Consider the following 16806-nt stretch of genomic DNA (forward strand, 5'->3'; position numbering starts at 1 on the left):
ATTTTGGTTTCAGCCTATCATTACCCATTGTTGAACTTCCTTCCTTCCACAATATTTGCTCCCTGGGCCAACAATTACTGTTCTTGCTAAGGAGGGATGACTGGGCAAGCAGTCAAGAGAAAAAAAAAAAAAGCCCAACAACTAGCTTCTTGGTGAAACAATAGTCCAGCCTTGAAATGAACTGATTATACAGATAAATCAATGTAAATGAGACAAGATGCATTCTGGTTATATAATCTTGAAATTGCTACCTGTCGGAAAGCTGACTAGGATGAACTACCTAAGGGGTATTGAATGTACATCAGGAGAAAATGAACCAGAGTAACCTATTTTGTACAAGTACATGTTTCCTGTTTCCTAGATGCTTTAATCAAATCAAATTCACAAGTAGAGAGTGAAACCCAAACTCAATATTATCAGTTCTACATTCCCAAGTGAGTCTTACAGCATTACACATTCTCTTCTTCTTTCAATTGGGCTTTTAATCAGTCAGTCAACAAACATTTATTAAGCATCCACCATGTGACAGACTTAAGCACCTACCATGTGACAGGCATCCCTCTGGGGCCATAAGAACAAAATGATTTGTTAATTATTGACCAGAAATATGATACACAAAATCCCAGGGTTAGAAGTGATCTTAGTGAGCATTCAGCCTATTCCATACAACAATGGGCTGGTAAATATTTAACAACTGGTTTTGGAAACAATAATAAAAAGCTACTCCCTGACTCACTCTAAAGTTTTGTCTGAATTATTAATACTTTCTTAAGTCTAGAAATCAGTAAATGATAAGTCAGACCTTGGCTTGTAGCATTTATCAATTTTAAATACACTGAAAATTTAACAACTGTCTTGGCCTATCAAAGTTAGCATTCTCCAAAATAAGCCATGTCATAACTTAAAGTGGTCAGTTAGCTTCTCTTTCAAGGTCTTTAATGAGGGGATGGCCTCTTATTTCCTCCATCTTACTTTTGGATTGCACATAATGTGAAAAATGAATGGAAAACCATTAAGTTCTGTGTGCTGGGATTATAAGTACAAAAGTGAGATAGTCTTTGTCCTCAAGGAACTTACCTTCTTATAGGGAGAGACAACCTTATATAGATAAGTATTATCCAGGGAGGGAGTTGTGAGGGAGTTGTGACTTGAGGAGTATCAGTTATAGTAGAACATGGGAATGGATAGAACAGTCTGTTGACATGCCCTTTACTGATTGGAGGAACATGCTCAAAACAAGATATGGAAAGTGGAGTCTGAGGGAGGGTATAGTCAATAGCACAGTAGACAGCAAGCTCAGCCAGATGGATGATGTAAAAAATGATCCAGTTTGGGATCAACTAGATAACTTACAGCTAGAAGGGAACTTGGAAACCATTGAGTCCAAACCCTTTATTTTACAGCAGAGGAAACTGAGACTGAGAGATGTTAAGTGACTTGCTCGGGTTTACACAATTAGTAAGCATCTAAATTTAGATCTTCTTGACTCCAAGCCCAATGGTCTATGCAATGTATCATCTAGTTGCCTCTTCAAAAAGTTATAGCATGCACAGTGGCAAGACCCCTTAAATACTTTCAGCCAGTGGGCTAAATCAGGTTGAAGGTAACTAAAGGGATATCAAAGTCTATAGTGAGTTGTGTGTGGGAGTCTCCCACAAGCATATGGGTGGATGAGAACAATTTGTTCCGATGCACACAAAAGGCTGTAGAAGAATTAATGTCGACAGATCAGAACATTTCTCTGACAGGGAACAGTTTGTTGCTAGGTTGGAGAGAAAGCTGAGCAAACACCCATTTGGCAACTGTGGAGCAGAAAAGCAATGGAAACCTTTCAGAGACTGGGTATACAGCACTGCATTTGTTCATTTGGGTCAAAACATTTGCAAACATCAAGATTAGTGTGAGGAAAATGATAGTGAAATTCAGAATCTGCTAAAAGAAAAACAAGAATTTCCCCAGGGTTTGCTAGCAGGACAATTCATCCATCTCTGAGAAGACAGCATTTAACTTCACTAAAAGGAAAGTACAAGCAAAGCTTAAAGAGATGCAGGATTCTTGGCTCAGTAAGAAGGCAGAAGAAATTCAGTTTTACACTAATAGAAATAATTCAAAGCACTTTTACCATGTCCTGAAGGTGATTTTTGCATCTCATCTACTCAACATTGATTAGTGATAGGCTAAACACGTCTATAGTGTTCTCAACAGACTGTCAGCAATCGATGTTGAAACCATGGACACTTTACCTCAGGTTGAAGTCAACCCCTCTTTAGACAAATTTCCAGCTGAAAAAGAGGCTTTGTGGGCTTCTTTTCCTGCTCCTGGTGCTAATTTTATTCCACCTGGGATTTATAAGGTGTGGGGGGTGGCCTATTGCTTATACAAAAGCTGACTGAAATTTTTTAGATTGCAGGGCAAGAGAAGTTCAAGGACTTCTATCAAGGTAAAGGAAACAGATTTGGAATTGAGTGGGTGACATGGGGGATACTCGCATAGGACTATTCAAAATGGCGTGTCTTTATCAAAGAAGGTGCTGTGCTCTATGAGCAAAGCAGAATTGAAGCAGTGCAACTGAAATGTGAGTTGTGCAGATTTAAAGAATTACTCCAAGTATTCACCAGTGGAACCATTTGTATCTGACCTCTAACAGAACATTCTGAGCTTATATTGGTTTTATCAGCTACAGTGACTCTAACATACAGATATCATTTTGATATTCTTCAAGAACAAAGTACAACAACCAACCAACTAGTTGCTACTAATAGGGTGTCTTGAAACTATTAATGCATTGTTAAACAATTTAGGTTTTTAGCACCCTAGAAGACCAATCAGCCCCAAGGTAAAAGTTCTAAAGCTGAGTGGCTTTTTCTTTCTTTCTTTCTTTTTTTTTTTTTTTTTTTTTGCCTGAGGCAGTTGAGGTTAAGGGACTTATCTAAGGTCACACATCTAGGAAGCATTATGTGTCTGAGATCAGATTTGAACTCAGGTCCTCCTGATTTCAAGACTGGAGCTCTAAAATACTAAAGACTCAAGTACTTAGCTGAAATCTATTATCAGTCATTCAATTACAATTTGTTGAATCCCTACTGGGAAGTTGGAAAGTTAGGTTGAGGCAAAGTCAAAAAGAGCTTTCAATACTCTACAATGGATTTAATATTTGATTCCAGAGAAAATAGGGAGCCACTAGAATTGGTTGAGCAGAGGAGTGACATGGTCAGATATGCCCATAAATAAAATTGCTTTGCCATCAGTATTGATAGGCTGAGAAATTTTAGAAAAGAGACTAATTAAAAGCCTGTCTATTCCTAGATGTGAAGTAATGAGGATTTGCTCTAAGGTGGCGACTATGTGAGAAGAGAGAAGTCAGCTGGGAATGATGTTATGGAGGTAGAAGTGGTAAGATTTGGCAGCGGATTAGATAGATGGAATAAAGAAGAGCAAATATTCGAAGATAATGCCATTATTGTGAGCCTGGAAAACTTGAAGAGGGTGAGTTTTGGGGGAAAGTCAATGAATTCTATTTGATATGTTAAGTTGTAGATGTCTTCAAACATCTAGTTGGAAATGTGATACAAAATTGAAGCTCAGGAAATTCTGGGACTAGATCTATAGACCTGGGAGTCATCTACATAGAAATGCTAACTTTACCTGTGGGAGTTAATGAGGCTAAGGAAGAGAGTAAAAATGAGAGGCTAGAGGGAGCAGGGTAGAATCATGTGGGCCGTCTTGTAGTTGATAAGTTAGCAAGAATGATCAAGAACTGGAAGTCAGGTGGATAGGAAACAAGGAAAGAATGGCGTCTGTTTATGAAAATGTAGAGAGGTGAGTGTCTAGGAGGAGAGGTTAGAGCTGTCAAATAGAGCAGATAGGTCAAGAACCAGAGAACTGAAAAAAAAAAAAAGACAATCAGATTTAGCGGTTAAAAGATTATTGGTCTATCTGGTGAGCAGTCTCAGTCATGTGATGGGGCTAGAAGCCAGCATTCTCTTGGTCTACCAGTCTAGTAGCTTTTCTTCTGGGCAGTCCGCCACAGAAAACATAGATACTCTTAGGGAGTGGCGAACATGCCTTATCTGATTAAAAGCTTGCTTTAAGGTTTATAGGACACTTTCCTAATATCAACTAGAAGGTAGGTAGCACAATATCCTTAAAATTTTTTCTTTTCTTTTCTTTTTACCAAAGCTCAAATGGAGATTCCAGAAGTTAAGTGAATTTTCCAAGATCATAAAATTAGAAGGTAGTAGAACCCTGTCTCCAGACTTCAAATCCAGAGCTTTTTCTATTCCTGCTATAGCATCATGTTGCTCTCTGATGCTTAAATATCAAGATATCCTGCGTTGAGGAACAAATGGAATGCTTTCTCTAATATAAAAGTAGGATCATTATGAATCAGTCATGTGATGAGGCAATGAAAAAAGTTAATGAAATCTTGGATTGAATTAAGTGAGTTAAGCCTTTCAGGAATAAGGAGGTATTTGTATAGACCCCATCTAGATCATTTTGTACTTCTTTGGGCACCATGATTGATAATTGATAAACTGGAGAGTGTCCAGAAGGAGGTGACCAGCATCCTGAAGAGCCTTGAGTTCATGTCAGGGGAGCTAGGTTGAAGAAACAGCGTATTGAACCTGGGAAAGGGGACATTCAGGAACTCTTCAAGGGGCTGTCACGTGAAGGAGAATTAGGTTTGTTCTGCTCGGACTCAGAAGGCAGCAGCAGGAGGAATAGGTGGAAGTTGCAGAGACCAATTTGAAATAAAGAAAAATTTCCCAATAATGACAGCTGACCAAAAGTGAAATGGGCTTCCTGAGAAGATGGCTATGATCCAGTGGGAATTCCTTTCTGGTATTGGATGCTCCTGAAAATAGCTATTGACCTTCTTTCTAATTTTCAAATTCCATGATTCTGTAAGTAGGTAATAAAGATAGTAATAAAATAGTAAGAGATAAGTACTTTTGTTCCACTGGGGATTGGGTAGTGATAGAATTGTCCCTACATGTTTTTGAAGAGACAAATGGCATCATGATGTTGGGGTCAAGGCAAAGTGTGCTCACTGTGGCTGATGAACCCAATATGAGTCTGGAAGGCTCCTTACCGGTTAGACACAAATCAGAACGTTCGGGACAGAGATATCTCGGGATTTGAACAGCTCATGCTGTGATCCTTCTTTACTCATGGAGTACTTTCTTTGATGTGCCATGCTGGATGTCCTGTGCCAGGACATCTTCTAGATCTCACAATTGAAAGTTCCTCAGAGAGACCTTGGGAGGGTCCTTGTATTACTTTTTCGGACTACCATGTGAGTGTTTGTCTTGTGTGAGTCTTCTATAAAATAGATTTTTTTTTTAAGGTAAGCACACATTTGACATTTGAGCCACATGTACAGCCCACTGGAGTTGTGCTTTCTCCATTAGAATTTGAAGGTTTGGCAGTTCAGTTTGAGAAAGGACCTCAGTGTCTGCTACCTTATCATGTCAGATGATCTTCAAAATATTCCCAAGACAATTGCAAGTGATTTGATTTTCTGGTCATGGAACAGAGCTAACAATAGGGCACCGTCTGAGAATACAGCTAAGAGCAGATCTTTGGACTCTCCCATAAGTTTAAGCAGACAAGAGTAAAGTCCACAGAGGTTATTTATATAACCCTCCAAAGACTCTGGGATCTAGTTATCATTACCTGTATGCAGTTCCTCAAACCCAGGGCACTCCATATCCATTTCCTTGACTTTGCCCTGGAAATGCTTTCCCCCCAGAATGCTTTGCTCTCTCACTGTTTTTTCTTGGTGTACCTGGCTTTCTTCAGGATTCAAATCAAATTCCACCTTATGCAGGAAGCTTTCCCCTCAATTACTAGAACCTTACTTTTTCAGATTAGCTGCCATCTACAACTTCTAGTTAACAAAGTAGAGAACACCAATTACACGATGGCATGCTTGTCTGGAATCTGGACAATGCTCTTGAGTTATCTCAGTCACCAATGGAGTGAAACAGGGTTGTGTGCTTGCTCCCATGCTTTTTTTTTTCCCTGAGGCAATTGGGATTAAGTGACTTGCTTAGGGTCACACAGCCAGGAAGTGTTAATTGTCTGAGGTCACATTTGAACTCGGGTCCTCCTGACTTCAGGACTGGTGCTCTCTCTATCCACTGCACCATCTAGCTGTCCCTAGCACGATGTTTTCATCCACATTATCAAACATTGCTAATGAAGACAAACATGGAATCAAAGCATTGATGGCAAATTTTTCAACCTGAAAAGGCTCCAAGCCAAAACTAAAGTGGAGAGAGGGTTGGTACCTGGTTTTTTGTTTGCAGGTGACTGCACTCAATGCAGCCTCCGAAGCTGTGATGTAACAAAACATGGATGAATTCTCTGCTGCTTGTGCTAATTTTGGCTTAACAATTAATACCAAAAAATACCAAAAACAGCCAGGTCCTCCATCAGCTAGCACCATACCATCCATGTGGGGAACCATCACTTAAAGGAAACAGTGAAGTTTTGAACGTTAGCAGTAAACACTCCAGGGATGTCCACATTGATAATGAGATGGACACATGCACTGCCAGAGCTAGCTCAGTGTTCCGGAGGCTCTGAAAGAAATCATAAGAAAGAATGTATCTGGTTTATTGGGCACATTGCCTGGTAACAGTAAGCACTTAATAAATGCTGGTGGATTGACTGGATTTCCCGGCAGAGATGGTCAAACCAACGAGAGAGGAAGTCCATCAATATTAACTACTGCCACACTATCAATAGGAGCAAGGATGGCGTTCACAGAGTTGATCTTAAGTCTGATGAAATGTATTTGCTTGTCTTCTGCCCTATTTAATATAAATCATTGGGCGTGGGAGGCTCACAGGTGTGGATCATGCTCCGAAGGCAGTCCCAAACCTCCAGATGGACTTTGACCTTAATTGAGTCAAGGAACAAGAGGCTGGGATTATTTCACCATCAGTACAGAATTAAAACAAGGGGATTAGATTCAGAGAAAGAGCTAAAGCACACACATGATACAGGTGATTGTCACTGGAGTTTTCCAATAGAATACAAGGCGTGACATCTGAGTTTCTGATTCTCTACCAATTGGATAACTTTTGAAACCAGAATTTCACAACATTTGCCGAGCAAATATTCAGTTTGGCAACCGGTGAGGAGACCAAAGTATGACTGCCCTAACAGGTAGATAAATAGGCTTAAGGTTACTGGGACGTTGTTATCATTCCTGGGGGAGGGAAATTCACTCTCTGGTCCCAGTGCATTTTCATTCTACTCAATCCCATAAACATTATCGAATGGCTACTCTGTGCATGTGACTGTTAAGTATTGGGGAGACAGAAAAAAAGAATAATTTTAACTCTCAAGAGAGGACCATACTAGGTTAAATAAATACTTTGAAACAAGGGACAGTATTTACAACTAGGGGAATGGATCTTGAAGAAAACTAAGAATTCTAAGAAGACTGAGGATGCTCACTCCCTGAGTTCCAAGTAGGAAGGGAATATGCAAAGTTATGGGAATATGAGTTTGAGAAACAGCAAAATAGGTATGGGAATGTGAGCGTGAGCAACAATAAAAAAGGTAGAGCATCTGACAAGAAGGAATGAGAACCGAATCCGATTGAGATAGGTGGTTAGCAAAATAGAATTTTACTAACTGAATCTAAGTAATTCTAGCCTGAATTTAACAGGGATATTTTAGTTTTCTGGGAAAACATGAAATATATATATATATATATATATATATATATATATATATATATATATATATATATATATATATATATATAGCTTTTGTGGGGAAAGCTTCCCATAATTGATATCCAGTTGAAATGAATTTTTTCTTTTTATAGTTAATTATTGTTTCAGGAATCTGTATCCTGTTTTGGTTATGCTATGAAGTCACCTGTATCTTATTAGAGCACTTGTTTCTTAACAATGAGTTTGCTGTTTTGTATTCCCATGTATTCATGTAAACATTTTCTTTGATTTTTGTTGTTTTTTCTGTATTAAAGGAACGCTATAGGGAAATTGGTTTGAATTGATACTTAGAATTTTCTCTTTCTGTGCAATTTCCTTGCATTACAAATAAAGAATCTATTTACCAGGGCAGCCAGGTAGTGCAGTAGATAGAGCACCAGCCCTGAAGTCAGGAGGACCTGAGTTTAAATCTGATCTCAGACACTTAACACTTCCTAGCTGTGTGACTCTGGGCAAGTCACTTAACCCCAATTGTCTCAGAAAAAAAAAAAAGAATCTACTTACCGATTACAATATTTTGGTAGTTTTCTTTCAGGAACAAAGTATTTACTCTGTGCCAGGCAGTCTGTTAAAAGCTGGGGTCACAAAAATAATCAAGCAAGGTGTTCTGCCCTCAATGAGTCTACATCCTAATGGGGGAAGAAAACACATAAAGAAAGTATTATTGGAAAGAATGGCATGGTGAAAAGTTGACATGGAATTTGGAGGATGGGTTGGAAAGATAAGGCAAAAATTTATATACAGGAATCTGAGGACCAGACCAGATTTTTTGTGGGAAGGAGATGAGTATAATGGCAGGAGAACAAAAAACAAAAAACAAAACAAACAAACAAAAAAAAGAGTTGAATGAGTATGAAGGGAGATTGGCAAGTACCCAGGTCCAGCAAATGTCCTCATTCCTCTTAATAAGCTGTTACCTGGCATATCCTTCGCTTCCATCTCTACCCTCTCATTGTGCCCTCCAGAATAAGATCCGGTCCCAAACAAAGGCTCGCCTCCATCAAGATAACGTGATTGATGGAGATGTCCTGATCATCTCAATTTATTTAGCTCTTCCGATAAGCTTTTTACATGGAAAATCTCACACCTTGAACTATATCTCTTTTGATAAGCTGACAACAGCCAAAGAACCTCAGCTGGACTTTGAAACTGTGGCTTTCTACACTCTGGTGATCTACGCCCGGGATAGTGGAGGCAACTCGGCAACTCAGACCATTACGATCCAGATTGTAGATGTCAATGAACCCCCAACTTTCATAGGATCACTTGCTCAAGTTGACCAAGGTATAGAGGTTGTTTATGTCTTAAAATGTGTCTGATTCTGTTTATGCATGATCCCAGGCCAAACACTGGGATTATCCTGATTTATGCTTTTGCTCTTCTTATTTATAGAGTTAATTTGGATGCTACATTCTCTGCAGTATAACCCTCAAGTATCTAATCAGGATCTACCTTGAAAACCATTAGATATTTTTCCTTTTTTTGTAATAAAAGAGATTCCGAGCCAGTTAGCCAGCAAAACTATTATTATTTTAATATTAAATAATTAATGTAATTCCTTATAATTAATTAAATAATTATGATATTTTAAATATTTATTTCTTGCTGAGACTTTCAATAATTACAATTTCAAAGGTATGGGAGGTAGGTTTTTCCCTGAGTGACAGAAACTCGTCTGGTCATCTAGTCTAATCTTAGCTTGAAAATGCACCACAATATATTTCAGAAGTGGTCATCTGGCCTAGGCTGGTTCTTCTTTTAAAGAAGTTTTTCTTTACAGAAACCTTATACTTTCCCCCTTTGTAATTTAATTTATTCAATTTTAGTTTTGTCCTCCACAGCCAAGCAGAACAAAGCTAATCCATCTTATTCATGACAGCCCTTCAAATACCTCAAAATCGATCTCATATGCTCCTTATGCATTCCCATGCTAACCATCCTTAGTTCCTTCGGATGATTCATGTAAGGCCAGATCTCAAAGGTCCACACTCATTGTTTTCTTGGATGTTCTCCAGCTTATCTACATCCTGGCTAAAGTAATGCTCGAATTAATAGCTAGCATTTACAGAGCGCTTTATATTTTGCAAAGCACTTTACAAATATGATCCCATTTTATCCTCACGGCAAGTCTGAGAGGAAGATGCTATTGTTATTCCCATTTTACAAGGGGAGGAAACTGAGGTAAATAGACATTCCATGACTTATCCAGGGTCAAAGATTTCAATTGCCCAAGCCTGGATGATTTGAAATCAAATCTTTCTGGCTGACTGATGGTCCCATACTCTTTTTGCCAGAGTTAAAGGACTACTTCCCCCTCTTTCTGGATGTTCTACCTCCAATACTACCTTAGATTATTTTGTTTTTGTGGTAATCAAATCACATTTCCTAATTGTTAAACAAATCAGCTTGACAGCAGATTATTACCAGTCTTTAGCTTTTAGTTTGGAACAACAGACAATCATTTGACAATCAGCCTGGAAATAGGCTTAATGATGAAGTGGAACTTTCTCAATATTTTAAAGTGGTAAAGCTACATCTGAAAATGATTATGAGTTTTCATTCATATTGAATTCTTTTTTAAAATTTATTTTTATCTTTTTTATTTAATAGTTTTATTTACCAGATATATGCATGGGTAATTTTACAACATTGACAAGTGCCAAACCTTTTGTTCTAATTTTTCCCCTCCTTCCCCCTTCCCCTAGATGGCAGGTTGACCAATACACGTTCACATATTGAACTCTTTTGAAGAATACTTTCTTCAGAATGTCCTAACAATTTGAAATAGGGACCCAAAACATTATTATCTTCATTTTATGGTCTAGAAGTGACTTGCCCAGGGTCACCCAGCCAAGACAGAATTCAAACTGAGATTCCCTACACAAGTCTAATTTTCTTTCTTCTATGCTAACTAGGAAGCTAGGTTGACTGGAGGTGAGCCTGGAGTCAAGAAGTTTTTAGTTCAAATATGACTTCAACTTACTAGCATAACCTCTGTCTGCCTCAGTTTCTCTACCTGTAAAATGGTGATCATAATACCAGCATCTACCTTCCAGAGTTATTGTAGAGATTAAATGAAATATTATTTGTAAAGTTTTTGCCAATCTTAAATCTTATAACCATCCTATTATTATTATTTATTCCCCAAATGGGAAAAACAGAGAAATGAGGGGAAATGCTAATAATTAACTTTTATTTCAGACTTACTGGATGATTTATAAAGTCCTTCTTTCCTAACACCCTATAAGGCAATACAAGTATTATTCCTATTTTGCAGGTGAATATCATTACTTGTCCAAGTGCTGCTGGATCATTAGTTAGTGGACCTGAGTTGAAATCCTAGTGACCTTATGAAACCCTAGGCAAATTATTTCTTTTCTTGTTTCCCCAGCTGTAAATAGAAGAAGTTGAGCTAAATGACTCCTGATCATTGATAACATTGAAAGAGCAGTTCCAATGAAGGATATGGTAGGAGGACAGATTGCAAAGGATTTAGAAAAGGGTGAGAAAAAGAAAGTAAAAGTGCCTAGTGGAGGGGACTCTATCAATTTTGCATGCATTGTCAGACTTCATTTTTTTAAATTAAAGCTTTTTATTTTCAAAACATATGCAAGGATAATTCAGCACTGACCCCTGCAAAAACCTTGTGTTCTAATCCCCCCTTTTCCCTCATCCCATCTCCTAGATGGCAAGTAATCCAATATATGTTAAACCTTGTAAAGTATATGTTAAATCCAACATATGCATACATGTTTATACAATTATCTTGCTGCACAAGAAAAATCAGATCAAAAAGAAAAAAATGGGGAAGAAAAAAAGGCAAGCAAACAACAACAAAAAGAGTGAAAATGCTCTGTTGACACTCAGTCCCCACAGTCCTCTCTGTGGGTGCAGATGGCTCTCTCTATCACAAGATCATTGGAACTGGCCTGACTCATCTCATTGTTGAGAAAAGCCCCGTCCATCAAAATTGATCAAAAGAATTCATTTTTAACTAAGAGACAGCACATAACAGAGATGATAGGATAAAATGAAGAGTTTTTAAGGATGGGAAAAGGGAAACTTTCCATAATTAATTCAGCAGATATTTTTTGAGCACGCACTATATAAAGTTCCCAGTTAAGTACTGAAGAGGATACAAAGTTTTTGAATGAGTTTTTGCCCTCCTGGTCCTTGCCACTCTCAGTGGAGATAAGGACCTAAACACATTGTAAAAGTAACAATAATAACTGACATTCATATAAGTGCTTTAAAGTCGACAAAGTACTAGATATACATTAACTCGTTTGATCTTTTATAAGAAACTTATAAGGCAGGTGTTAAAGGTATCATTATCCCATTTTATAGATGAGAGAACTGAGGTTTAATAGTAAGTGATTTCCCCATGGTTCCACAGGTTGGGGATCCAAACTCTGTGTCCAACTCACTTACCACTGCTGCTCTTCTAAAGACAGAGGAAGCATTTATTAAACAGTTACTATGTGAGAGCTAAATGCTAGCAATTAAGACAGTGCCTACCTCCAAAAGTTAATGTTCTAATGGAAAAGATGGCACGGAGAGGTGCTGTTATATCAGGCAGGAAAATATTGTAATGTGTGAGAAATAGCTAGCTAACCAACAGAGCTCCCAGGGTGCCTTGCTGCTTTTCTAAACCAGGAATACATATTAAGTACCTAAGAGAAATGCAAAAAATTAGAGGAATTCAGGGAAAGGATCACTCTTCTCTCGTTAAGAGTAAATTTTAAATACTGTACATTTTCACAATGCTTTCCAGTTAGTAAAACAAGTTTGCAAGCATTATCTCATTTGATTTACACACAATGCAGAAGCATATAGGGTGTCTACACACACACACACACGTACACATATATACACACATATCTATATCTTTATCCCTTTTTTAAGACGAGGAAATTTACCCAGAGATGTATCCATGTCAAAGTCAGCCCCAGAATCCTTTTCTTCTGTCTCTTAATCCAATGGTCTTTCCATTAGATACCACACTAGCTCCCTATTGAATGTCAACAATGCCTTTAACTTTACCTAAAACATACTTGGATGTCATTTTGCTTTTTAAACTTAGAGTAGCTTGTGACCCCGGACTCATGCTTGAACATTTTACCTCTCCTGGCAGTTACAGAGATTTATATTCTAGAGGATGCTGCTGTGGGCACCATCATTTACAGAGTGAGAGCCAAGGACCCGGAGAATTCTGTCTTAAAGGTAATTTATGTTGTTTGAACTAAGTGCCGTGAGGTCTGGTCCTTCCCATTTGAGGCTATATCCACACACAAATCGAAGGAGAAAATCAGGACTATCATTCTGGGCCATTTAATTACAGAGCATCATTGAACTCTCCAGACATTGCCTGAACTCTGCTACATTTCATTCTCTGTATAATAGACAGCTTCAAATGATAGTGATGGCTCTTTCTGCAACAAGATCTTAGCCTTTTTTGTTCTGCTCTCTTGTCATCATGGCTGTACACAAATGCTTTTGTTTTCTGACAGAACTAATTATTCCGGTAATACATAGGGATCTTAATGATTGATTTTGTAATGGACCAGATACCTACATTTTCTCGCCCATCTCTCCAATCCCTGCCTCATAAGTTAAGAAGTCGCAGTCTAGCTAAACGTTGAAATATAGAAAAGTGGATTTAATACAGTGGATGATATTATATTAGTATGACATGTTTTCTATTTTCCTATTTCTTGGACTTGGAAACTCTTGTCTGCTCCCTCTTCTTCACCTTCCATATCCAAGTTCTATTGATTCTACTTCTGCAGTATGTGTCTCTGAGAGCCCCCCCATCAATGTCTACTGCTAAAACTATTATCCTCCATTAATTCCATAGCTTCCTAAAGTATTTCTTTGCCATTAGTCTCCCTCTTCTCATCCAGTTTTTATAGTCTGTTGGGCTATTTTATCTGAGGCACAGATTCGAGTACATCACTTTGCCCCTCAAAAACTTTCAATGGGGCAGCTAGGTGATGCAATGGAGTCAGGAGGACCTGAGTTCAAATCTGTTCTCAGACACTTAACACCTCCTAGCCCGTGTGATCCTAGGCAAGTCACTTAACCCCAATTGCCTCAGCAAAACAAACAAACAAAAAGCAAATCTTTCAATGATTCTTTATTGAGTTCTTCTGCATTTCTTCATCTAGAATCCCAGGTTCTTCATGTTGTAGAATCAACCAGTGTTTTAGCCTTATTTCTCATTTTTTCTCTTTGCATACTTTATACCAGAGATGTTAAATACAGAGTTCCACAAATTTCCCAAATGCTGTCCTAATCAGATTAAAATGTAACTGGGAAATATTTAATAAAATAAATAAAATGTAATAAATCATGAACAGTATTAGTGTATGGGTAAGAATCTGTAATCTACAGGTATCTTTTATATATGCTTTAATTGCTTTCATTTCTAATTGAGGTCACTTCACTGCTCTATGCTCCAGAAAAACTGGATTATTTACTGTTTCATGACCTTATACCCCCCTTTATTCCTTTCAACTGTCCCTCACAATTTTCCCAGTGCCTGAACTGTCTTACTGCTCTCTTCCTCTCAATTTCCCTCTTTTTAATATTGCTCATTCTTTAAAACTGAAATCAAAAGTCACTCCCTTTCTGAAGTGTACCCTGATCCTGCCGGCTGCATGAAAGGAGGCAGATTTCCTCTCTCAGATTTTTCACTTTGCTTAGCGTATAAATGCACAATGAATACATGTATAGTATATACTTCTACAATGTTCTATTTTACATTTTAGTTTACTTGTCTCATATCTTCAATGAGATTATAATTTTCTAGTGGTCAGATACAATGTTTTCTTTATCTCTGAATTTTTTATGGTGTCCAGTCCATTGAGAGAGGGTTTGGATCTGTGATATGATTTCACAAGTATAGGGAACATCAGTCAGTCGATCAATGAATATTTATTAAATGCCTACTTTGTGTCAAAGTACTATGCTAAGTACTGGGGATACAAAAAAAAAGATTAAAAAAACCTTACTTATTCTCAAAAAGCTTACAATCTAATGGAAACGTCAACAAGCAAATAAATAAGTATAAAGATGTTAAAGAAATGCATAAACTCCTTCTATCAATGTAATGAATGGTAGAAGGAACCCCAGTCAATTGATTATCTAGTTACATGATAGATGGATAGACCAGGATATCACATTAGTTTGTTAGCATTTGCTATTATTATTATTATATTATATATTATAATATTAAAAAGAACAACAAATATTCAAGACTGGTATTTATCAAAGTACGGTGATGACTGAAGGCAGGTAAACAATATGGAAGTGATTTCTTTCTTCCATTGCTGTGGCTCGGTCATTTTTCACTCATGTTGGACTGTTTGTGATGTCATTTGGGATTTTACTCACAGAGGTTTCCCATTTCTTTCTCCAGCTCATTTTACAGATAAGGAAACTGAGGCAAACAGGGTGAAGTGATTTGCCCAGCATCACAGAGCTAGGAAGCATCCAAAGATGGATTTGAACTTGTGAAGATGAGTTTTTCTGACTCCAGTCTTAACACTCTATCCACTGTATCACACAGCTGCCCCTGGTTACAGTTACGCATGTGTTGTTTTCCCTAAACTGAGAAACAAATAGAGAAATTGTTTGTGTAGTCATATTATTATCAAAGCTAGTATTGGAGTGCTAGAATTCATAGTTTCCCCATAGTTTTCCTAGAGATATATGTCCCTTTATTGAGGCTCCACATTTTCCCCCAGAGACAGCTAGCAATATTAGAACCCTCATCAATGCTTTTTTATTTTATTTTATTTTTTTTAAGAGCATTGAATAACTCTGGTAATTACATAAAAAACAGTAGCATTTTATCAGGCTCCCACACAGTCTTCTCACCCTCCTCCCAATACCTCAACATCTTATCTAAGAGAGAATTGGAAAGGTCACAGCTTCCTTTACAACATATAATTAAGTCGCCTAATCATGCGTCTTGCACCAAATAACATGTACGAGATAATAGTTTTGAACTCGCCACCAGGCAGATCTATGTGCACGCGAGTCAGATGTCACATTTCAACTGCTTTCCTGGTTCTTGCTTGAGAATTATCTACTCCCTTGCCCTTTTCTCAAAGGAAAACTGCATCATAGACAAATAGGTAAACTTGGAACACAGCATGCAATCACAATGGTTTGCGAGCCAATTAATGGCCCCAGCTCATGCTAGATGAAGGCCATCCCCGGTTTTCTCTTACTGACTCAGTGCTGCTGGTCTGAGTCCCTATATTTTACTCCAAAGTGGGTTGGCTTATGGGTCCGTGGATAGGAAGGCTCAGCCATCAAAATGTTCCTTTAAAGTTTCATTAAATGAGGAATGACTTCAATGGTGATGAGAGCTATAGGAAAGCCTGTATTTAATCACCCCTCAATACATCTAATCTAATTTTATGAGTCAGGAGCTTAGTATGGTTTCTTAGTGATGCTTTTCTTCTCTTTAGGACTTTATTTAGTTTCTATGATTAGTTGGTTCCAGTTTTTTTTAAACCTTTTTTAAAATTTTAATTTTATTTCTTTTTGTTTTTACAAAAGTTTTATGCATGGGTAATTTTTCAGCATTGACAATTGCAAAACCTTTTGTTTCAACTTTTCCCCTCCTTCTCCCCACCCCTTCCCCCAGATGGCAGGTTGACCAATACATGTTAAATATGTTAAAGTGTAAGTTAAATACAATATCTGTATATGTGTCCAGTTATTTTGCTGCACAAAAAGAATTGGATTTTGAAATAGTGTACAATCAGCCTGTGAAGGAAATCAAAAACGTAGGTGGACAAAAATAGAGGGATTGGGAATTCTATGTAGTGGTTCACAGTTGTCTCCCAGAGTTCTTTTGCTGGGTGTAGCTGGTTCAGTTTATTACTGTTCTATTGGAACTGATTTGTCTCATCTCATTGTTGGAGAGGGTCTCGTCCATCTTGGTTCCGGTTTTGACCAGTACTTTAGTAATGAGGGGCAATAGGGTACATCTATCTATCTATCTATCTATCTATCTATCTATCTATCTATCTTTATA

The 16806-nt window shown here is 37.7% G+C and overlaps 1 protein-coding gene across 5 annotated transcripts in view; it reads left to right on the plus strand.

Moving 5' to 3' along the window:
• Positions 1-16806, plus strand: part of LOC141551944 (cadherin-related family member 3-like) — a 119472-nt gene that overhangs the window by 30122 nt on the left and 72544 nt on the right. For all 5 annotated transcript variants that reach the window (XR_012485024.1, XR_012485025.1, XM_074284202.1 and 2 more), the window contains exons 3-4: positions 8867-9038; positions 12889-12977. Coding sequence is in view for 3 of the 5 variants with exons in the window: in XM_074284202.1 (XP_074140303.1) it covers positions 8867-9038; positions 12889-12977 (261 nt within the window). In the remaining 2 variants the exon portion in view is untranslated. The remainder of the gene's footprint in view (positions 1-8866; positions 9039-12888; positions 12978-16806) is intronic.

Source organism: Sminthopsis crassicaudata, chromosome 1 (assembly GCF_048593235.1).
Source record: "Sminthopsis crassicaudata isolate SCR6 chromosome 1, ASM4859323v1, whole genome shotgun sequence".
NCBI lineage: Eukaryota > Metazoa > Chordata > Mammalia > Dasyuromorphia > Dasyuridae > Sminthopsis > Sminthopsis crassicaudata.